This window comes from Toxotes jaculatrix, chromosome 7 (assembly GCF_017976425.1).
Source record: "Toxotes jaculatrix isolate fToxJac2 chromosome 7, fToxJac2.pri, whole genome shotgun sequence".
Taxonomy (NCBI): domain Eukaryota; kingdom Metazoa; phylum Chordata; class Actinopteri; family Toxotidae; genus Toxotes; species Toxotes jaculatrix.
This window is the reverse complement of record NC_054400.1, coordinates 19,814,419-19,839,362: the sequence shown is the minus strand read 5'-3', so window position 1 is coordinate 19,839,362 and position 24,944 is coordinate 19,814,419. Positions and strand designations below refer to the sequence as shown.

Sequence of the window (24,944 nt, the reverse complement as noted above, 5' to 3'; positions counted from 1 at the left end):
ACTGCATTTGTGCCGACTGAAATTTAGGGATTTGGCCACTGTGCAATGAATGTTTGAAAACTTCAGACAACCAAAGAGAGATCTACTCTGTTAGTGCATAAATAACACTACATAAGAGTCCATTAATATAATTATAGTAATTAAAGCAGAGGTAAAAGTCTAAGTGTTGTTCCACCTAGAAAAATTTGTCAATTTATCAAACAAGTATTTAGGCAACAAAGCGTGAAGTTACCACCAGCAGAATAATTTTGTGCTAATATCGTGTAATGAGTCATTTATTTTGGTCACTTCTCATTTTAAGAGGAAGTTCCTTAGTTGTCATCACTCATTATAGACATCTTGACAAAAGTAATGCATACAGAGCATCTAGTGGCTGAATGCAGAACTGCACAAAATCCCTAAAATAATAATTCATGTTGAAAAAGCAACAAAAAAATGAGTCTGTAAGTGCTAAAAATGATGGAATGACTAAAAAAAAAAAAAAAGCAAAAAGTGATTGTCAGTCACAACTTCCTGTATGAATCGTTAATGCAAAATAACAGCTTTAAATGCTGTTAAAAATTGGAGGCATTTCTTCACATTTCAGTCAGTGCTCTGTCTTATGTCCAAACCCCAGATCATGTTGTGTCACACTGAAAACACTGCAGAGTCTGTGGTGGAATGAGTACCATCTGTAGAGATGATTGTGAGACATAATTAATGATGAAGAGTCAAATATAGTGCATTCTAGTTAAAACTGCTACCCTGTTCTGAACAGCTGAAAAGAGGAAGAGGAGGAAAGGAAAGGAGTAAGATCAGAAAGGCAGTGTGAAAGTTATTGCTCTTAAGAGAAAAGGGTCCTTCATATTCACAGCCCGGAGTGATTGACATCCATGGACTGGATTGTGCAAATAGTAATTGGAGGGATGAGGGCACACAGCGCTCATACACACTTTGAAGATTGGAAAGTTGTGAGTTAAATTCAAGTTTGTCTTGATTTAATCTTTTTTGTTGGTGGGATTTTTGTCCACTTCTATCTGCTGAAATCTCATGTCAAGGCCCTAATACATAAGAAAAAAAAGGGGCAGGGTGAGGGGACTTTGGGAAGAGGTGGGGTTCATTGTGAGGTCCTAGTTTCTGATTGGTTGTTTCTGGTTGATTGTTCGAAAGCAGTCCAGCTTTTATTGGACGTAATTATTGCAGCGAGAAAAAAAAATGATTGATAGGATGGCAAATCTGCCAGATTCTTTTTCTTGCAAAATAGAATATTTATGTATATATCTTCACCTTGAAAAGTAGTAGCCATTATTTTCTTTTTAAATCCTTCATATGCTCTCTTTACATTTCTATAAGTTCTCATCAGAAGGATGCTGTACCTTCTTTACATATGAACAAAATCCAGACAAGGCTTCTGTATATCAACAAACCCGAATCGGCTCCCAGTTTTTACCCAATATTCTTTTACAAGTCTCAACTTTACAAATTCTGTACACAAGAAACTATCAAATAAAATAAAACACATAGACAAGGTATAGTCAGCCGCAGTGGGCTGCTGTATATTTAAATTAAGACTAACTTATTTTAACAGAACAAGAAGTAATACTGGAATCCGCTCTGCACTAGAAGAATATCTACAATAGCTTCTCTAAATCCACAGTTCCCTCCCCCATCCAGCTTCTTCAGCTTCACAATGTCTTCATGTGAAAAAAAGAAAAGAAAAAAAAAATCAAGCAATCAAAAAAAGATTTTTTTTTCAAAGTTAAAACAAATTAACTTACCCATTTTTTTTCTTAAAGATTGACAGCTTAAAATTGTTCCTAGATGTTTTAAAGTCTGTACATTTCTGGTCAGTCAGTTCAGTTCAGACAGGAGGAAGCCCCACTCAGGTTGTGGCTTGGGGGCCGCGTTTCACTTATATATACATTCTTCAGACTGTATCGGTGAACAGGATGGGATAAGTGCTGGACATTCCTAGTGTTGTTGGCGGTAACTGTAAGTTTCTGGTAGATGTCTCTTCACCCCCCAGCCTAAAATGATTCTGGGGGAGCTCAGAAATATGTGGATGCCACAATGACGACACAGTCAATGCTGCCATCTCGTCAGACGTGGCTGTGGTCTTATTTTCTTGGTCCTGCGCTGGCACCGTTTGTTGCATTTCAACCACAGGCAGTCACTTGGGCATGGCCATGGTAGAGTTGGGGTCGGGATTGAAGAGTTCTTTGTAGAGCGGTGGGAAGAGGACGTTGACTGTTTCTGGGTGGAGCTGCTGGAAGGCCTGGAGCTCCTCGGTGTGGAGAGTGCACAGGGCTGACAACGTTGGGATTCGGCTGATCAGCTGCCAGACAGGAGGGAGACACAGTCAAGGACAAGGAAACACTGACTGATTTAAACTACAGAGAGGGACAAGTTTAGAAGTTAGAAGTTTTTTGTAGAAGAGTTGAGCTTGTGTTTTATTTTTTTTTCACACTGTTCCACCTCCCCTTGAGGCCAGAGGAGCTGCTGTCTGTGTTTGATGCGTCAGTTGATTTGTCAGCCTCAGGAGATGTCCTGGTAAGGCTTATATCTCTACAAAGGCTTGGCCTACCTTAGCCAGTGCATCTTCATCCATGTGGTTCTTCTGCATAATGTGCTGCAGAGCAAAGTAGATCTTCTCCTGGAGCTTCTGAACTTTCCTAGGCTCCATCAGCCACGGCCGATCTGAGTATTAAAACAAGTGTTGGTTCTTTTAAGTCCAGGCAGATCGCTTCCTTTATAATTCTAATAATATTAGGGAGTGATCACTGACCTGTGGAAATTAGTACAGCTGCTGAGAACAGAGCGATCTCCTCTTCTGTCAGCTGCAGTGAACATAAACTCTTGGCAAAGTCAAACACCGCACTCACTAAGTCATCGCAACCTTGGAGGGAAACACAGAGAAGAGGACAGGGAGGGGCAGCCAAAAAAGAGAGGTTTAAGGATCTGATGAGCAAAATAGATTTTTCAGCTGGTCTTCTCTGTCATACCAAGATGAAATACGTTGGTAATGATGCCTTACCTAGTGATTTGAACATCTGCATGCCTCCATACTTCCCTTCAAAGAGCACGGTGTTGTTGAGAGGGTTGAACGCCCTACACATCCGCACCAAGACTACCTCCAAACAACCTGGGGGAACCGGGGAGAGAGACTGTTTGAGCCTGACAGTGACAGACTGACCAAAAAGGCAAGAAGTATAAGAAGGCACAGGACTTTTTCTTCCTCGAGCGATCTTGTCTGAGAAGACAAAAGAGACGAGCCTGGCTCGACATTGTCAGTCCAATTGTCTCACCTGACTTGAGCAGGAGGATCTGGTCATTCTGGCACAGTTCCATGAACCCTGAGATGCGCTTGGCGAACTCCACTACATACTGGATTGCATGGGTGATCTGGATGGCACACTGCTGCCACAACACGTCCCGGGGCTAGAATCAAACACACCAAGTTCAAGGGTTATATATTCTGTTCTTAAAGTAGTTATATTCATGTCAGTAAATGACACTAATAGTCTTGCCATCCTTTTTTTCCCCACACACTCATTTCATTTTTATGACTGATATGACTCCAACAGCCTGAATAAATACAGGTGCGTTTCATTTCCATGTGAAGAGAGGTGGAAAAAGACAAGTTCATATTGATTTGGATTCTTCACTAATGAAAAAGCTCCTGATGAAAAATCATTTCAATGCATGACACATGAATGGCCATTAATGCATTGAACCCAGACATATGAGAAACAGTGAAGTACCTTATACTTCTAGTAGATGAAAATTAAATTATAATAATAAAAACACAAAGAGGAGCAGTGATACATGGGACATTGTAAATGTCGTATTCTGTACACGAGTACAGTGTCTTGACATAGAGCCTCACCTTGCTCTGGTACATCTTGACCTCTTCATAGGAGTGTGTCTGCCAAGCTAGCTGCTGCAGCTCCTCTGTTGTGTACTGACATGTCTCCAAGTGGGACTTGATGATATTCTGAGCAATACGGTCTGGAAGAGAGGATTCATATTCATTTATTCCTGTCCATACAGTATGTTGATGCATTTATTCATTCATTGATACTTGTGATACAGTGGTATATTGTATGTGTATGGGTAGGGCAAGCAAATATTCTGCACATTATACTGTAGGTTTTGTGATTTCTATATGTTGAAAATTTAGAGGAAGATATTTACAGCATGTTTTTTCATCGCTACCCATTTACTGCTTAATGTAACATCCCCTTGGATTTGTGTATTTGTGTTAAGTGCTTAATTTTAACTAATTCTTAACATGTGCAAACTGCCTGAGCTGCACATACAGTAATATGACACCTTGTCAGCTAGTTGTGTAAGCCTGTCTGATCTGCTGTTCTGCACTCAGATTAGCACGCTGACTCAGGCTCTCTACCAGGACTACTTTGTGGGTAACCGTTCATTTTCCATGTGGATATTTCATGTAGACTTGAAATATTGAACACTTCTGCTTTGTGTGTCTCACATACGAAGCAAAATTTCATGCAGTCTTTACCCAGCTCTCCCATGCTGACATTATTGGGTCCCAGCTGGCTGTCCTGGTAGCCTCCGTAGCTGAACAGGTTGGGTACTGGCGTCAGGTCGTACACCGGCTCCTGCTTAATGTGCTTCATGCCCGACATGTCCAAACCTGACTGGTCTGGAGACGGTTGGGTGGAATCCATCCCGTAGTAGCCCCCTGGGACTCCACCTCCGTTACCGTGGCCACCTTTGGGCAACTCAATGACATGACCATTGGCATAGGTGCCCCCAATCTCATGGTTAAGGGTGGACAGTCCGTTGGTGAGGCTGGATGAGTAAACACGAGCAAGAGCTTCTGCTTCGCCCGTCTGCTGCTGCCGCTGCTCCTGTAGTCGTGCCTGGTGCTTCTGGACTTCTGCATACAGACTGTCACGCTGCTTCTTGGACATGCGGCCAAACTTTACCGCTGTATGGAGAGAAAATACCACGAAGGGAGACAGAATTTTAAAAAAAACTACCACAACATTTCAGCTCCTCCAGCTTGCATACATCAGTAATAAACAAAGGATTTAAAAGCTCATTTTTGGAGATTATTTTTATAAAGCTTTAGCATAAAAACCAGCATGTAGCAGCAGAAAAGTGGGGGAAAAAACAGAACTACGTACCACCCTAAGAGCTTTACCTCAGATACAAATGCGCATTGGTTCTGCATGTATTTGTGTTGTCACACTAAAGCAGCAGTGATTATCAGTGATGATCAGTTCTGTTTTTAGAGACGTAAATATAGACACACTGGGCCTCACCATCTCTGGACATTCCTAGGGCGAGACATTTCTGCAGGCGGCAGTGTTGGCAGCGGTTGCGGTTTGTTCTGTCGATGAGGCAGTTCCTCTGGCGGGGGCAGGAGTAGGATGCATTGTTCTGCTGACTCCGTCTGAAGAAACCCTGGTTACATGTCAACAAAAAGCATGAATACAGACTTAGAGGTACCTGTGGAACACAGAATGTGCATGAGTGTGCAATTTCTGAGCCAAAACAAAGAAAAACAGCCTCTGATGAAACAATACATTGAGACTCACCTTACATCCCTCACATGTAATGACTCCGTAGTGGATACCTGATGATTTGTCTCCGCAGATTTTGCATGGTATAACTTCGATTTGGGCTGCAAGCAAAGAGAGAGGATAGAAAAGATGTGCATTACGAAACTTGTTTTGGACAGGACATAGACTTTTGTTTCCCACGCCTGATTCATTCGTCCTCCCAGATTTTTAGACCTCAGCGGGTGGTCTAATTTGAGGTTAAAAAACAGTACGTAACCTGGTTGGTTGCATGACCTGACTTAAGTTGCAATGTGCGTGTATGTGTGCGTAAATTCACAAGGGCACAGTGACATCTGGACATTCTGTATGTCCTTGTAGGAGTTTTTCTAATGACTGGGGCACCGAGGACTGCATAAGTGTTCGCTGTATGTGCACACACACACACACGCACACATATACATTCACACACACATACAGAACAGGATAACGTTAATTGCGTGTGTGGGTTCTTTGTGTTACGCTTGAAGGAGAGACCCCTGCAGGTTAGCAAGGTTGCCTATAATGAGAAAACAGGTTACATCACTGAAGGACCACACTTGCTCTTCAACACTCTTTTTCTCTCTTTCTCACACACACGCAAGATTCAGTAGCTTTTACTTAATCTACAAATGTACTAATGCAACTACTTTTCATTGGTGTCAAAATTCTACTCACTGTGTATAGGTAGCTCCATGTACAGATCAACCAAAGGCACAGAATACGAACAACAGTGTGTTTCAGCGTAACACACAGAAGCACCTGTCAGTAGCGTCTTTCAACCTATTGTCCATAATATATGGAAAGAGAAAGCTGCAGTAGAGATATGAGGTGGATATGGAGGTAGGCAGGTATGTCTGCTGAGATGGCACACTCTCTATAAAGAGATTAGACAGCCAATCTAATCCTAAATTATTTCCCGACGAGCTGGTTCCCTCCTCTGCTGAGCACTGGCTTAGCCATAGCTGAAATAGCCATTCACATGTAATCGCCATGCATAGTCACAATTGTAGGAAATTCTGCAAGTTTTATGACTTTCCCAGATGTTCCTCAATAGACAAAATCAAGAAGCAGAACAGAAGATAACACCAGTTTTATATTCCATATTTGCATATACTTTGTCTAATTGATCCCCTTTAAGAAAGATACCAAACTTGCATTGTGTGACTGGAGTTAATGTTTGGGAGAGGTTTGTATTTACAGAGAGCATCGTCTGTGTCTGTGTTACCGTATGCATGTATGAATGTGTCATGAGTCTATGTGTGTGCATGCTGAAGTACATTTGTATGCATTCTTTCTGGTTCCTTTTCATGCTTTTGGGCAAGTGCATGCATGTTCTGTTTAGAAAAGTATGTCTATGTATGTACTGCACAGGTATACTGTATATAGTATATATGTATATGTGGGTATACTAAATGTCTGTGGAGGAATGAGTCTGCAGTATATATAATTAGATAATCCCATATGCGGATCAATGGAGACTGTTCTGTCTGTCCAAGCGACTGAGCAGGTGTAGATAGTCACTGCTGTCTCTTCACTATGTAGTTTACCTGCACCTCAGAACGCTTGCCTGTTTCACAGTATATTTAAGATCAGATCTCTGCTATAATACACACACACACACACACACACACACACACACACACACACACACACAGCTCATGGGCCAGTGTCAGCTGATTCATGTGAATGAATCTCCACTTTGTACTGGATTCTCTTCACATGAACCTGACCACCCTTTGCAGAGACACTCATGGACAACAAAATTTAAGGGGAGTGGTAATATGGAGCAGTTACAGGAACAAAGAACCTTACAGATCCACAAAGTAGCTTGTTCATGTGGTCATTCATTTGTTTTTCCTCTCATTCGTTCATTCATGCATTCATTCATTCACTTGCTTATTTGCCCCCTAGTGGCCAACAGTAGGCATGAAAATGCCTGCCAACTAAAAACTGACCTCCAGACTGTCATGACCCTGGACTATGCACCATCCTTCATGCCTACCGCACTATGTGTCATTCTAGTTATCTTTATAGTTGTCATTCAAGATGTGAATGGGACTTTATTGCCCTTATTTTTCTCTTGTCAAATTATAATCAAACCCAACAATGGATCATTGTGTCCCATTGCAGTAGTTTGTGAATGAATGACCTATGGACGGAACGACACACTGTTTGACTGTGTGCTTAAGGTGGCGTAGCTCATGCCGAGAGTTTTGGTGCGACTCAAGACGTGACCCATTTCCACCAATTCCCGGCCAACTGGCTCCAAACTGGGTCAGAGCGGAGCACTGGACTGGGACGACACACAGACTACACATACACAGAGCTGTCAATGAACATGGCCTGTAACACGCTATTTATAGTCAGTAAAACAGGTCAGTTGCGCCCGGGACATGACTGTTATCATCAGACTGCATAAGAGCAGTAAACAGACAACAGGACAACAGTGCGTCGGCCGTACTTCATATCGCCTTCATTGTTAGCTTTTCACAGTCCTCTTTTTGCTTTTGTTAATGTTTATCGCAAACTTTTAGTGAAACTCTGATTAAATTTTTGAATGTGAAGTGAGTCTGAATAGCTGAATGCGTTCAGCCCACACCTGCTGCTGCTTCAGTGTGGATATACATAGTTATTATTTCTGTTGATTTTTAGAAAAAAGCTCTTTACATTTTCTTACCTCAGAGGAGTGTGTGTGTTTACTGTTTCTCTCCAGTGATTACAGTATATCTTCAGTGTATTTCGTTTTACCCCATGGGAGATTGTACTCCTCTTTGTATCACATAATTATGCCCAGAGGAGCATGGGCGTGTGGGCATGTGCATTGTTTTACTGTGTGTTTCGGAGAGGGTTTGAGTGAGCGTTTCACTTATAAGAAAGACACAGAGAAATATAAAGTGTGTGTACATCTCTGCGTGTGTTTGACAAAGTGTTTGTGAATGTGTGTTTGAGTGTGGGTGTGTGCATTGTTGAGTGTGTGTTGTGCTCAATGCCAGGGGGGACTGTCAGGTAGGATATAGGGAGACGGTCATGACAGCATCGCTGTTGCCAGGGTGACCACCCACTCGCTGTACTCGTCTGGCTGTCACAGCGATGATGTGCTAAGCTGTCACACTCGTAAAGGAAGTGATGTCACCGATGTGTGCAGCCAACTCACTGTTCGTCCTGTCGCCCTCTCTTAGGAGCGGAGGCTTTGTGAATTGTTTACCAAAGGACTCCCACTTCTACATCCAGTCAACAATAGATGCTCGCTGCCTTGTTACACTTTAGCTGCAATGGTGGATTATACATGTGGCAGAATTAAGACATGTTATCTGTTGGCTGTTTAGAAGAGGCTGTGTTTTATTGTTTTCAAAGTTAGGATGTATGATAATGCATTTTGGGTATTTTATTTCATGGTTTTACATTACAGAGGCAAACTCAGAGCTTCAGAGCTCTAGTAGAAGTGAATTCCTTAAAATAGAGTGGAACTTCAGAGAAAGGAGTTTAATGCAGCTATTCCCCTAACCTCTCTTTGACAGGCATCCATTTCCAAACAAAACCTTAGCAGAAAAAAAGCCACTCGTTTCTGGGTTTCTTTTTTTTTTTTTTGGAGATTACTTTGCTCCTAGCTCTTTCACAGACGAGGGTGGGACTTCACTTCAACCTGAGCTGACCCAGTCTGAGCAGAGTGACTGACAGCATCCTTGGCCAGCGGGAGTGCGAGTGTTATCCTGAGGTTATTATGTAAGAGCGGTACTGCAACGCTGGCGATTCCTCAGCTAAGAGGAGGATCAGGCCTGCACAATCTCTTGAGGGAGAGAAAGATAGAGAGAACCAACTAGAGGTGGATTTCACAAAGAATAAGGCAAAGATAGTTGTAGTCTGTACTGCACTACTCAGAGTTTGCACACGTGCATGTGTGTGTAGCTGATTGTGTCCATGAGGGTTTGTATTGCACTGGCACGTGTGTTATGATAATTGATTTTTAATGAAGTGAGGATCTCCTGTGTATTTCCTGGGCTGGCCCTCTCTCTAAATAGAGTCCTAATTATCTGCATTGCGCTGCAGAAAAAAAGCAAAGCCTAGCTTCAATATCTTAACAATACTTCATCTGAGGCACATTAAGTAGCTCACACAGAGTATCATTAAGGGCTATACACACATGCTTACACACAGAATAACATGACTTTTTAAGAGGACAGCTCTCTCTGTCTATACTGATAATGTAACAGCAAATTAAGGCCACTAGGTGTTGCTGTACATGTTTAGTTTCTATGTGTGTTTGTGTATGTGTGTGTTTCAAAAGGGGCAGACTGGACATGCATGTTTCATTCATTCAGCCTGCGGGGTGGGTCTACAACAGAAACATATCCACACACACACACACACACCATGCACTAACAATAGCACGGCGGTATACACTAGAGGTTGGTACTGCAGTATCACAGCTTATGGAACAGTTAAAATCACTTTCTGCCATAACTTTTGCCAAATGTAAGGCACTTCAGAAATGCAAACACAACTCCTACTGTAGTCCCAGGGGTTGATTTGTTGGGGATGAATGTGGGTGGTATCTCCACTTCATTAAAAATATGCATAGCTTCTTCTTCCCAGTTAACTAGATATCTTCTGGGAAAATGAAGGAGATCAGCACTTTACCCCCCACCCCTCCTTGTTAAATCTGAACAACTCCGACGCTGGTCTTAGATGTCTAGATACTGTGAATTATGCTATCACTGTTCGCCATCCACTCCACTTCAGTCTGTTTGAGTTTTTCATTTCTCTATGAGTGTTCCTACTCGCAGTAAGTGGCTGTGTGACTGGGAAATCATTTCAGTTTCTGTATTTCATGATCTATTTCCATCTCTGAGCGTAACTCTGTTTTCCGTGTCTCATAGAGCTTAGAGAGGAACAAGCTTTTTTTTTTTTCTTTTTTTTTTTTTTTTTCCCCCTCCGCCGATGATGAAAAACACTGAGGAAACTTTTGGTGGCATGATCGCTGAGTGGATGAACACACACAGCTGGGAATAGCGTATAGCAGTTCTGCTTGGGTTACCTCCCCTGTGTCTCCTGTCATGTTTTCACATTCATACTGTCCCATTAAAATCAATGAAACACTGCCACTGCCTATGGTTTCAAACGGACTTGTGCTGTGTGCTGTCATACTTTTCTCTCTTTCCTGTCTCTTTTTACTGTCAGAAACATCTAAAAAATATACATATTGAAGAGTGGCGAACTATCTGCTTTCCAAAAAAAAAAAAAAAAATTAAATAAAGTGCTTTTCACTCACTTTCATCTGTCCTCCATACTGTATGTCCTCTTTACCTTCCAGACACCACTGTATAGTATTTATCATAGATGCCATTGTTTGGAAGCCCTGATAGGCCTAAGGTTTAAGACGCAGACAACATAATTGTTTGTTGCACACTCTCCTCTCGTTGTTCTACTGTGTGTATATATAAACAACACTATTGCCAGTGCAATACATGAGTTTCATTACCCACGTGATTTCCTTTAAGATGAGGAAAATAAATATTTTTTATTAATTTCTCCACTAAATATTTTTTTGCCCTATTCAACAAAAGAAGCCAAACTTCTCAAATGTTGAACATTAACTAAACATAAGCAGCCATAACAGGACTTAAATGGGATGTGATTAAATTAAAATACTAAAATCTAAAATAGGCAAAAGTATGACTTTAAATCAGTTAATATCTTACAAAACTACAAGTCAGATCAGGCATCTGATGCCAACTTTTGGTACTTTACAATTTTCAGTACTTAATGCTACAGACACATTTTTAATTGGTACCAAACATCGAGGTTCAACGCTAAGCCATAGGTGCTTTTAATATACATTTACTCCTCATTTTAACAATATGGAATGCTCATGTTAAACATGCACTGTTGCCAGATCAATTACTTTTATTCACTGTATTTAGAAACAGCTTGTAAACACCAGTAGAAGTGCAATGATAATAAGTTAATTAATTGATTAACTTATTATCAGCAGAAAATCAACGGGCAACTATTTAAGCAAAGCTTCCTGTCGTTCTCTGGATCAAACGTTTCTCTGGTTCATGCCATTGGAAATTAATTTTCTTTGAGATTTGACTGTTGTTTGGACAAAACTAGACAACTGTCTTACATCACATTTTCCCAAAGTCACCTTAGACCTTGGGAAAATGGGATGGACTTTTTTTCACCGTTCTCTGACATTTTATAGGGCAAAGGTTGAGACAATAATCATTAGTTGCAGCCCTGCAGAGAAGCCGTGAACTTGATGCCAGTGATGATCGTCCCTGACTCATCATCATCTCAGCCTGATCTGGTTGATAAACACGATGATGGTGACGTACAAACACGAACCATCCTCATTTACACAAGGTGACGCCGTCGTGTATCGGTTCTGCCTTTGTTCGTACAGTCTGCTGTGCAGTGTGGTACAGTAATAATCATAATGCCATGCAGCGGGCCCACCTCCCCTCCCCCATTGCCATCCCTCACTGCCAAGCATGTCTTTGTCCACTCTGTGATATAGACAGTCACACTGTTGCTACATGTTACTACCCCCAACCTCTGCTTTTCCCATCAGTGTAACGTCATCGACCCCCCTCCCATACTTAGCCAACACACACGCATGTACAAACAGTCAGAAAAACAATCGCTCTTTCCCTCCCCCCGTGCTGTATGTCAGAGGGCATGAGCTTGTCCAGCTTGCCATGCGGCCCCAAAGCACTCTGGGTAATTGCTCAGATAGCAGGTCTGGGATCAGCTGCGGTTTGCTCATAGAATATTGTGCCGTGGCATGATTGGACGCCACAGAGAGGGAACAGAAGGGGGCCACTGGCTGTGATCCAGTGCATCGATTCACATGCACACACATACACATTTGCAGAGACACGTTCAGACAGACAGAGGCACACATTCAGACATGCTTCAATGCATACATTACTGCAAACTGCTTTTGAAAAAGCAGACTTTACTGTATGATTTTTATGCTTGCCCCCCACTCAACACACACACACACACACACACACAGTCTCCCACCCAGTGCAGCATGTGTCCTCAGATGGATAAGAGAAAAAGGAGGCGTGGGAAAAAATCCACAGGGTAAACCCAACCCCTGCCTCAACACATATACACACACACACACACACACACACACACACACACACACACACACACACACACACACACACACAGTCTGCCCATCTGCCTCCTCAGATCTGCCTCTCATGGTCACTGTACACACTCACCCACACACACACAAGCGAACGCTCACACTCCAACCCCCTGGGTGACCTGTAGGACCCAGATGGCCTTTGACCTTTCCTTAAGGACTGAGTGAGTGCATCAGAGTGGAAGGAACGAGTCCGAGTGTGAGAGGTCTGCATCTGGTCATTACTGTCCTCTGCAAGCATCCATGAGAATGCACACACACTGAGGCGCACTTGCTGAAGCACATTCACACACACAGATACACACTTTACGTGCTTTAAGCTCTCTCTTTTATATATTTCCTTTCTTTTCCTCTCACGCCTTCACCATCACGTTAGCAGGCATGCATGTGTGCACATTGAGCTGTTACACTGAGTGGGTCGTGGTGTTCTTGTTTTTGTTTGGCTGAGGGGAATCAATGCAAAAAAGAATATGTTCACACATATGCACACACACACTGGGTGAAATCCTGCCGTTTTATTCTCTTAGGTGAGGAAATAATGTTTTTTTGGCGTTGGCCATGTCTTCATACTCCCCTAACCTCACGCTCCTCCTCCTATGGTGTTTCTCTTGAGCCTAATTGTAGATGACAGTGTGTATGTGTGTGTGTGTGTGTCTTTGAGGGGGAAGGGAGAGGAAAAGGTGGCTATCCCAGAGTGGAGAGAGAAATAGAAAGAGAGGGACATCCACAGAGAGGCAGATAGAAAATTGCTCTCAGTTCTTACATAAGGTGCAAAGAAATTCGCCCTCAGTTTCATTGGAGTCACATCCTTTATAGCGATGGTCGGTGGTCAGTCAGATAAAATCGGGAAACAGGAACGTCAACATGAGTGAGGCTGAATGGACTTTAAAGCATTAATGAAGGGAGCAGCACTTAGTGTGAATAGCTGACAGAATTAAATCGCTGAGAGGAGGATGGAAACTGTGTCTGTGTGGATGTTTGTTTAAATCTGATTAGATGTTGTTGCAGTTGTTTATGTTTACATCTCTACATGTACTGTATAGGCTGTATAGACTTGTGTGTGCATGCAGAGCAGATGTGAACAGGGGTGGAAAATAACTAAGTACATTCATTTATGTACAAGTTCAGTTTTTGGATATTTGAGTATTGCACAGTTTGATACAATGATACAGTTTCTGCTATTTTACAGCACCAACATGCAAAATTTTAGAAGCAAATACTATAATTTGACTCCATTACATTTATGTGACAGCTGTAGTTAGTTCGCAGTATGAACGTTTTTCATACAAAGCATATGACCAACAAATAAAATAAGATGCACTGCAATAGATTTAACTACCCAACTGAACATAAAGAAGAGAAGATTAGAGATTAGCTCCAACAACATTATAATGATGTTTACACATTCATGCATCAATTTTAATTGTCCAGAAATATAATATTAATAATTTATATCTGAAACGGGTAATCCTGCATTTTAAGGAATTTTTAATACTTTCAGTATGTTTTTAAAATTATGCTTCTGTAGTTTTACTTGAAAGGCCAGTTATTTTTGCATGTTTCAGCACCTTACATTTCTGACAGCCATTTCCCAAAGTATGCAACTATATTTAAGCTTTCAGTACTTTGTCGAATTGCTTGATCTTCTGAAAATTAACTAGTATTTTTATGCTGTATTTTACAGGGTATTACTTGTAAGTAAGAAGTAAGTTTACTTATATAACACCTGTCAAAGGCAGAATGTCACAGTGTTACTGCTACTTAAGTAAAGTATTTGCACCACTGGTTGTGGCTTTATGTGGCTCTCTGGGTGAAACAGCCTGCCTGCTTGGCTTGAGAGTGAACGCAAGCATATGAATGAATGAGTTCCCATTTGAGTTTTATGTGCGTTTTCAAAAGGTTTGAATGTATGTGTGCGTTTCAGCGTGCCCGTTTAAGCGAGTGTGTGAGCATGCATGTGTGTGAGTACGTATGTGTGTGTCCTCTCCCAGGGATGGCCGCTAATAGCTCGCCTCGGGCAACAATTTAACTCAGCCTAACAAGGTTCTCCCCAAAGTGGCCCCAGGGGCATCTCTCACAGAGGCAAATTGATCACAAAGACTATCACATAGCTCAACTCGGCCCGACCCGGCCTGCTCTGCTCTTCACCTGCTTGCTCTCTCTCCCCCTCTCTCTTTCTCTTGTGGGATGATTTAACAAAATGCGTTATGAACATTAAATTTGAGTCAAGAGAACAAAAGCAGCAAAAGCAGCAGCAGCAGCAGCAGCAGTCTTGGTTTCATAATTGCATTCTCTTTGTGAATGACAGGAGGCCTCTCGTCCATGACCCCTGCTTAGGGCATACACAAGCGAGCACACACTCATGGGTTAAGAGAGGTAACTCAGAATTTAGACATGGTGAGAGAGAGAGAGAGAGAGAGAGAGAGACAGAAAGAGAGCGATGTGGAGAGAAAGAAAGATAGACCTAATAAGAGTCTCTTCAATGAGATTACAAGCACTAAAACAGGCTAATCTTTGTCATTAAGAAAAGATGCCGCAGTAGGCTAAGTCATATTATAGGCTTATTGTTGCTAGTGTGTGCTATGCACCTGCCAGCACTGAACACCTTCACAGAGCAGAGGCCTTCAGCAACATAGTCTTAAATTTCAGATAACCGGTATCAGTTTTACTTCTTTCTTGTAACTATTGGGAGATATATATATATATATATACACAAATAATGCTTTTTAAATGCAAAAGTAGTTACAGTAACAATACATTACTTGCCTCTTAATGAAACCCTTATGTCTTCAGAATATCAGTGCAATTTTTGATAAATCAGTGTATGTTTTTTTTTTAAGGCTGAGACAGGTTTTTCTTAACCCACAGAGGAGCATTTAATCTAAATGTATATGATTATGTGTAAAGTAGAGGCTGGAATTTTACACTGACACACACCTACAGAATATGGACTAATCTGCTTTGAGTGTTACCATAGTGTGGACTTTGGATACTACTATTATGGGTGTTGGCGTTACTCATTGCTAAGGACAGCTACAGTGTGCAAGTGTAATGTCAGGACAGGACAGTTTGTATCTGTGTGTGTTTGTGTCAATATGAATGCAAGTAAACACAAATTCAGTGTTTTATCCACCCTCTGCTCTGTTATCCCTCACTGTTTCACTCTCTCTTGCTCAAGCAAATGCGTGCGCGCGCACACACACAAACTATTATATAACTCTTAAGTCTCTCTCTTACTTGCTCTCTCTTTTCTTATCTCACTCATTCATTCACTTTCTGTTTATCTGCTGCTTTAGCTTTAATTTGCTGTGCATTCACTTCACAGATTCTTAATTCTACATGACAAGGACTCCCAAAACCGGGGTTTATAAGTTCAGGTGAGCATGCTCTCTTACTTGAGGCTGTTAAACAGTAGCCCTCACTCTGTCTCTCACCACAAAACGAGATTGATTATGAGACAGCAAAATGAATTCCTGCCCTTAATATGAGAATATATTTCATGAAAGCCACCCCACCAGTGATATCTCTGGTCTCTCTGTTCATACATTACTCGGTTTCTGCGTTTAACAAGCACAGTCACCCTCTTCCCCCGGTTTTTACTTGAAAGTAAATCGGAGGAAAATGTGAATATTGAATATCATTGTGCCTCCATTGAGACATGCTGCCTTCATGGATGAGTAAAACTGACAAAACAGAAGGAGCTGTCAGAGGACTCTATGACTTCAAGGCAGATTTAGAGTTTAGGAGTGGTTCGGGCTGAAATCCCTCCCGGCTAAGATAAAGTAGAGACACAAACCAAAGCGTGCCGTATAGCCCACGCTTTGTGTGTATAAAGATTAAAAAAAGGAAAATAGAGAGGGGGGGGGGGGGGGGGGGGGGGTAGAAAAACTGTTCGCCTAGACTCCCCCAGACAGCCGCAGAGGGATAAAACCAACATGGAGTGCACGCTGAGCACACGCTAAGCAAACACAGGCTATGATAGTGGCTCAGTGGGACCACAGAAGTGCCATCCAGGCCACACACACACAGCATGGTTGGATGTTTTTAGTAGACGGCTTGAAAAAAGGTCAGGCAGACACGCTAGGTGAGGGGTAGACTGGGGGTATCTGAAGACAGGTGCACAGACAGTGGGAAGTGAGTCCTGAATGCAAGCTTGTGTGTGTGTGTGTGTGTGTTGCAACAACACTCTGGTGGAACCTCAGTCAGTCAGTAGGGCTGTGTTGAGGGATTAACAGTGTGGCCTGCATGAGCTTGGGGTAATCTCTCCTCTCTTCTTACATAACACTGGGCCATTAGTCAGCACAAACACACAATAAACAACACAATCAACAACACAGAGCTCCACATCAGACCACACATGGCCTGGTAACACTGCAAACCAGAGATTCATTCAGGCCAGGTGCCCACTTTTGAGTGATTTCATGGCAACAATGAAAAACAGTGATTTGGTGATTAAACCTGTTCGTTAACCGGCTGTTTTCTGACTGAGGATGGTGCTGAAGGTTTCAGACAGGCTCCAGACAGTATGTCAGGTCAAACCGCACTTCATACAAACTAATAGATAAAGATTTTAATCATCTTTTAGGACAAACTGTTACGTCTCATTGACACCCCCCCCCCAACCATTTATTTAATGTTATATAAACATTAAATAAATTTGTTACACATTCTAATGTAATTGTAAGCAGATATAAGAACTTATTTGTGTTTATTTTTGTACAGTATTTAACAATTATAACTTCTCATACAAAGACATCTTATATAATTAAATCTTTGTTTTACTGTGTTTACTATCTGTGTTGATAACCACTAAGAGCTGCTTACAACTACATTACAGAATATTTTTGACCATTTCCTGAAAGTTTGCTTATAAATGCTAAATAGGGGAACTTAAAATTAAGTATTTCCAATATCTTATAAACATACTGACTAATTTCAACATATTATAACCAATAATAGGAACATTACAACACAAAACAAATTAAAAACAAATTAATTAATAAATATTTAAAATCCATGCTTATGGATCTAATTCTAAAGGGTACACACTTTTAACATGAGAGGTAAAGTCAAACCGTCCAAGTTATGTTCCATAGATTTATTTAAACAGACTGCTTCCGTTGGCTTTGACTAAAAATTGATCCGGGGATGCTTTAGGATCGGCCAAATCAATGCTCACACAAGCCTCCAAAGCAAAGCAGGATAGGACTAATTCTATTGGCATGAGGCCGTCATGCATAGTATTGCAGCTGTTTGTGTGTGTGCTGCCTTTGCGTTTGTATGTGAGCTTATGCCATCTTGCAAGCTAACACAAATGATGTTGTAACTGGAATAACACACTCCAGCCTTTTAGTGGTTCCTGTCCTCTTCTTTTGACACCGCTCGTCATCACCTTACTCGTTTATTGCTCTCTCACACTCTCGCAGTTTCTGTCATCCTATCTTTTCCCATGGTGAAGGAGTGTGGGAGAGTGTGATTGACACATATCGCTAACAGAGGAGATCAAATGGCGCTGTGAACCCCTCCTCCCCCTACTGTGCCCTCCATCGCTGAACTCTTTGACCTGTCTGACCCGGGTGCTTCTGTGTGGTGTAAAAGCTCTTAGGCTTATACCAGTAATACAAAGCATATACAGACACAGGCTAACGGGGACTAATGTCAAGATCACGGTAAAAACAGGAAAACATTGACATGTAGAATACATGTCTATAATGTCAGTTTATGTTTGTGTGGTTTTGTAAACTTATGTAAATGTTCGCTTGCTTCCAAGTGTATATATACATGTAGTTATCTCAGTAGAGGCACTGTGCTCAAATTGATTATAACTAAATGAAAGATTTGGTGAAAGGATGTTGATGATGGTGACTGGCTCTGAGATGCTTTAGAACCCCAAACTTATTTCTTCAAAATTAAATTGCAATGATTGAAATTATTATCAGTTCAAATCAAAACAGACTACAACAATGAAATAATTCATTTTTGTTATGTAGTATTATATTGTTTATTTTTTGTCCCTTTAGAGTTGATTATAATATTTGGGGCTATATCTTGAAACTAAAACTTTACTATAACTAAAACCTTGGAGCTCAAAAATTAAATGCCGGTGTTATTGATGTCATTTTATTACGCAACTTCTTTGTTGGGCTTTAGAGGAACACTATTCACAGCACAGCATCATCATGTTGCTGTTGAAAATACAGAAATAATTATCCTGTTTACAACATCCTACACAACACTGAGCCATATTGGAAAAAAAAAACCCACAATGCTCCATTTTCCGACATGAAGAAAAGGCCCTGATGATATTATTCTTTCTGTTATTTCTCTGGCGTTTCCTGGCCAGAGAGATGGGGTGACATCATCTTCGGTCAGGGCTTCAGGAGTTGTGGCTATTGTTAAATGATAATTACCACGGCTCATGAGGGGCCTCTATTTTTTATAACCTTGTGGTTGTGAGCACATTTCTGTGTAAGGGCAGCCGAGACTCCACACACACACACACACACAGGTTGAGAGTGGGGGCCGCACGGCCCACACTGATTTAATTCTATCTGACAAAACCCTTTGGGGCGTGCAGAGGGAGAGAGGAAGATGGAGAGAGAGAGGGAGAGAGGGAGAAAGAGGGAGAGAGAAAGAGAGAGAGAGAGACATGGAGAAAGAGGGGTGAGAGAGACGCTTCAGGGGCCTCCTCTGCCAACCACGGATATAAAGTGAAAGCAGGAGCTTTCGGTATACCCCCCAAAGCTTCCCATGCACGAGAGTGGTCGCGAGGCCCATTAAAATGTGGATAAAATACAAGGTGCATAAAGAGAGACAGAGAGAGGTGGGGGGTGTTTGGCCTTCTCATGTTTTTACTTGCCCGAGGTTTGATGGCCTGAAGTTGAGGTAGCAGAAAGCTTTATATGATATTCAAACACAAAAAGCATAACAGGGAACAGACAGACAGATAGATAGATAGATAGATAGACAGACAGATAGATAGATAGATAGATAGATGGATTGATGTGATGTATCAACAGATTTAGTGACAGATTTATTTCTAGTAAAAAATAAAATTACAGTTAAGTTACTTCAACCCATTAACAGTATTATTGATTTTAGTTACTCTTGTTCATAATCATGTTAATAATAATATTAACAAGAATCTGTTAAATAATATTACTCATTTATCCTCTGGTATAAGAACATACCTATTACTACAAAACTATACATCTGATTACTATACGGCCAGTGTAAAAAGTCTGTAAAAGTATGTTTTATTTTTAAACAGATTCAAGCTCGATTTTAATTTGACGACGTGATTTTTTTTTTGTGCCGAGCTTTTTACGTTTTCTGTGAAGTTTCGTCTTTGTGCATGTGGGTCAAAATTCTCCAACAATTTCTCTCTGTTCTTTCTCCAACTTGACGTCGGAACATTCAGGCGTCCTCCATTCAGACCTTGTGAATTAGTTTAATTGTTTCAAATGTCAAATGGCAACAACGAGGAGCTTCAGCCAGTTAAAAACAGATCCACTTGTAATTTAGGGTTCAAGATCATCCAGCTGAACGAGTGTTGCAACTTTGCGTCAGCGATAATTGCACAACATTACGAAGAGTAAAGAATAAACACATGCAGACAAACCCTGTGCTGAAAATAATCAGGTTAAATATTGAGGCGTTCGTTTTTCTAACGACCGATTAACTGCAAAAACTGATTATGGGGAAACGCGTTTTCCGATTTAAGGGGAATTTTAATATAAGTGGAAGGAAAAGCTGAGTGAGAGTGGAAAGAGCTGTTAACCTGTGCGCGTGTACATGTGTTATCTCTGTGTGTGGGATAGAGAGAGAGAGAGAGAGAGAGAGAGAGAGTGTGTGTGTGTGTGTGTGTGTGTGTGTGTGTGTATGCTTGCGCGCAGGACGACATTGACGTTGAATTTCAACATCCCCGGCGCGGTGCGAAGCGGTATGGAAATGGGTTAGTGGAGCGCCTGACAAGTGTCCCTGAAACATTCAGTAAAAGTTTTCTCGGTGAAATATAACAAAATACAAAAGTTTGTTTTCCTGCACATCACCTGATCTGATCTGGTGACAGCCTATCCGTAATTTCCGCTGGTGCGGAGCGGAGCTCAAATGATTAAAGCTTTAATCAAATATCATGCGCCACTTTTAATTTCCAGTCACAGACTCCAGCGGCTTTACGCATGAATTTGCAAAACTGTAGGCCTGTTCCACACACACACAAACACACACTTAGACTCAAAACACACACATACACGCACACACACAGAGACAAACGCAGAGAGATCCAAATAAACTTTTAAGCATTTCTAGTGTAAGGTGGCTGGAGAGGCTGCAGAGAAATCCAAACACACATCCTCAGTTTTGCCGTGAAAAAAGTGACAAAACAGCTTTGCAGCGAAAAACTCCCAGAATAAACTTTCAAGGCCAAATCTGGGATAAAGCCAGCCGGTGTGGTGTGTGTGTGTGTGTGTGTGTGTGTGTGCGTGTGTGTGTGGATGTGTGTTACAGCGGGATGAAGCTTGGGGAAAGTGGCGGCGGCGTTTGGAGCAGTGGGATGGTCTTACCTCGCATGGTGTTGGCGTTGCTGGAGCTGGTGCTGAGGCTCGCTTCCCAAAGCAGCAGTCATGAAGAAACAAACATAAACACTTAAAAATGGAGGGGGGAAGGGGGGAGGGTTGCGGGCTGGGGAGGGGGGAGTGAAAAAAGATCCTCGGTTAAAAATAACAACAGCGAAAAGAGTGTAGATGATCTGCGTCGACGTCCACTGGCTGCCCTGAGTGGAGGCGTCTCTGCGCTAAAAGCATCCCAGACCGGGGCGCAGGGAGGCGGGCTGAGGTTGGTCGGTGCGTCGGTCGTTGCGCTCTGGTCGTGTGGTCGCTTTTCTCATGACATCTGCGCTCTCACCTCTATGGGAGGGTTTCACTGTTTTCTGCGGGCTGAGGGAGGGAAGAGCGTATAGGAGAGGCTTTACCCGGCGGCCCGGATTGGACTGGAGCACTTTCCGCTCCTCCCACTCTCTCCTGCTCAGCCTCCAGCCTGGAGCCTGCACACACACACACACACACACACACACACACACACACAGCGCTCTCTGCCTCTACAGTACACAGATTCAGGCACAGCAAAGTTTTTAATGTCACCTTACACATTGTCTCAACCCTGTGCAATTTAGACTCTTTTCATGCGTGTAGAGAAAAAAAAGTCTTTGATCCGGTCTCACAGTGCGAAGAGTTTTTTTTTTATTCCTCTTGGTCCCATTCCGGTTTTATTGGTTTGAAGATTTTTTTTGTATATTTTTTTTATATATATAAACGTGGCAGTATGTTTAAAAAAAGGGCAAAACTGATTACTTGTCTCAACGCATTGAATTTACAATGAACAGAAATCAAATCCTTTTAAAGAGAAGGCGACGGAGCTTGATTTTATGAGTTAATCTTATCTTTTGGTGCGCAAAGGGTGACTGCTGTGGTTCAGATATTAGCATGATTTAACTGCTTATAAATATAAAAAATTATAAACAAAGATTATATCTATAAAAAAATGCTAATCCACAGACTTTAGTTTGACACACACGAACAGTATATAGTATAGAAACATTATCATGAACGCATTGCAGATATGATTGGGCAGGTTTGCGGGGATTGTTGAGCACCACGTTCTCTATGAGTGTTTTTGTTTGTTTGTTTTGTTTCAGTGATTAAGTTTTAACACTTTATTGCATAGAATTAAATATGAACATGGATTGATGCACAAAGCAGAATATTTTATCACCATAGCTGATTATCTCTTATCTGATGTTCAACTTGAATTACAGCTGTTATAGTAAATGACACTACGCCCTGACAATAATACAAAATCATATGTATTTGAAACAAAAACTAAAACCTTTACATTTGTCCTGTTGAGGTTATATATATATATATACACATATAAAGTGAGAAGATCTTATGTCACAGAAAGAAGAGCAGCTCAGGTGACATGAGTTGTCTCAGGTGTCCTTAGGATGGCTTTCAGGGTGGGGTCCTCTCCTTCCTCTCAGAAACACTGAAATACTGACCTGGATAATGAAAGAGTGAGGTCCATGTTAGACCACTGTAGTGAACAATGATTGACCCAGTGCAGGCTGTAGGGTATTAACATGTATGTACAGTATGTTTGATCCAAACTTCCACTGTATTATGCTCATTCATGATATGAGTATAATAGGTGTACAATAGGATAATAGGACTCATGTCATCTTATGAAGATGGTCAATTGTCTTTCCACTAAACTTTGTTGACAAAAGGTCAGTGACCCTGTAGGTCAGTCTTCCATTGCATAGTCATAGTATCTACATCCAGATTCAGTCATTACATCCATAACTATGGGTAACTTGTAATAACTGTCATGGCACATTGAGTAGGTGACTGACACAATACACATGTCAGTGTGGTTTTTTACTCTGTTTGACTCACCCTTCACAATTTGACCACACTTTACACACTTGTACAGTCTTAGTGTCATAAACTGCTTCACCTTATGATGGCAATTACAGTCGGAAAATGATAGAATTTGCATTATAAGCTATGAGACAACAATTTTAATTTGCTTTCTACATGTTTCGACTTAATGAGGCAACAGCATGTTCTCTTTTTTGCCTTATTTATTGAGTTTTCAAGGCTAAACAGGAACAACTGATCCTTCAGACTATTTATGGTGTTTTCTTGTTTTATCACTGCAGTCCACCAACAGATTTATAACCACAGTTATCATCACAGGGGTAAACCCTGACTGACTTAGCCAAAAGGAAACTGCATCGGGTCTTCTTTGACCCCGGACCGACTCCTGGTGACCTCTGGTGATAGGTTCAGTGAAATATTAACAAAATGTAAAAACCGATCATGTCACGAATGTGCCGAAGTGAGTGTCGGTCCTCTCAGTGCTGAAAAGAGCCACTCCTGTCACACACAGTTAGCATCATGCCCAATGTTCAGCGTCTGTCATTAGAGCGGTTTTCTAAGGGATAACAGTGTTGGAGCTTCTGTCGGTCTGTGCGAGGTAGGAGAGAGGCAGGTGTGGGTGAGAGGCACTTTCACCCCCGGTCTCTTTTAGCCTCTTTAGCTGTGGCCCAGGGAGAGAGAGAGAGAGAGAGAGAAAGAGAGAGAGAGAGGGAGAGACACAGAGAGAAACTGCCCCAAGCACATCTCCACTGACCTACATTTCATCTGTCGCTTTTTTCCACTCTTCCCTTTTTTTCCACCTCTTATTTCTCCTGTACCAACAGCTCCATAATTGTGATGTAATGACCAAAGCAAGCGTGATAAAATCCCAGACTGGTCAGGATGAAACACTCTTGAAGACAGGCAGACAGTAGAAAGAGATAAAGAAAAGAAGAGACAGTGGAAGACGGACAGGGAGGGGGTTGAAATGAAAGGGGGTGGAGGGGTAGTTAGCTCTCTCAATAAAGGTTTCATCCCTTTTTGTCAAAGCAATAAAATGTGTCCTTATGTGATCTGTGTGCTGCGTGGACTTCAGTCCATCTGAGGGCTGGGGACTCCATTAAGAAGGATTACCCCTCATTGCCAACTATTCACTGTTCTCCCAAAGCCACAGAGATAGCAGAGAAATGACTTTAAACATGACCAAATATGTGCATCGTCTGTTGAGCGAGGATGGAAAAAAAAAAACAAAAAATAAATATAGAAGGAATAACATAGAGGTTGTGTTTGATGAGATACACTGGAGCGGAGGCTGCTCCGTCCATATGGTGGTAAGGGGGAGGAAGGGAGCAGGAGAAGCAGACCGGGCGACGCCTAAGGGCTGAACTTGGAAAAAGGGAAAGCAGCACTCTGCGCTGAGATGGGATCTCAGGTCCTTCTGCCTTTATGTTTAACTCCCTGTTTCCGTTGGATGCCTGATCTCCTGTCTGCCTACATGTCTGACTGACAGTCATCAGGTCTATACTACTTGCTTGGTTGATTGTCTGTGAACTTGTTTTGTGTCTGTCATTTTTCTCTCATCTTTGCATCCATTTTTATCTATGATTTAAATGTGTCTCTTTATTTCAGTTTGTGTCTTCCGTCTTTTCTTCACTACCCTTTTTGATCCATGCTAGCAGCATGGCTCGAGGGCAGGCAATGTCGGTCTGTCAGTCCATCCACCGCTTTGGTTCTGACTGAAATATTTCAGCATCTAATGGATAGACTGGCATGAAATCTTGGGCAGACATTCCCAGACATGTGTTGATG

General features: G+C 41.7%; 1 protein-coding gene across 1 annotated transcript; it reads right to left on the bottom strand.

The window, feature by feature from the left end:
- Positions 1-7: 7 nt before the first annotated feature.
- Positions 8-21,622, bottom strand: rorb (RAR-related orphan receptor B). The gene is made up of 10 exons (XM_041042760.1): positions 21,282-21,622; positions 5,553-5,638; positions 5,277-5,418; positions 4,508-4,939; positions 3,866-3,987; positions 3,285-3,417; positions 3,014-3,121; positions 2,765-2,875; positions 2,564-2,676; positions 8-2,314 (listed from the first exon to the last, which is right to left on the bottom strand). The coding sequence occupies exons 1-10, from the start codon at positions 21,286-21,288 to the stop codon at positions 2,150-2,152; spliced, it is 1,419 nt and encodes a 472-aa protein (XP_040898694.1). The 5' UTR covers positions 21,289-21,622; the 3' UTR covers positions 8-2,149.
- Positions 21,623-24,944: the final 3,322 nt, after the last annotated feature.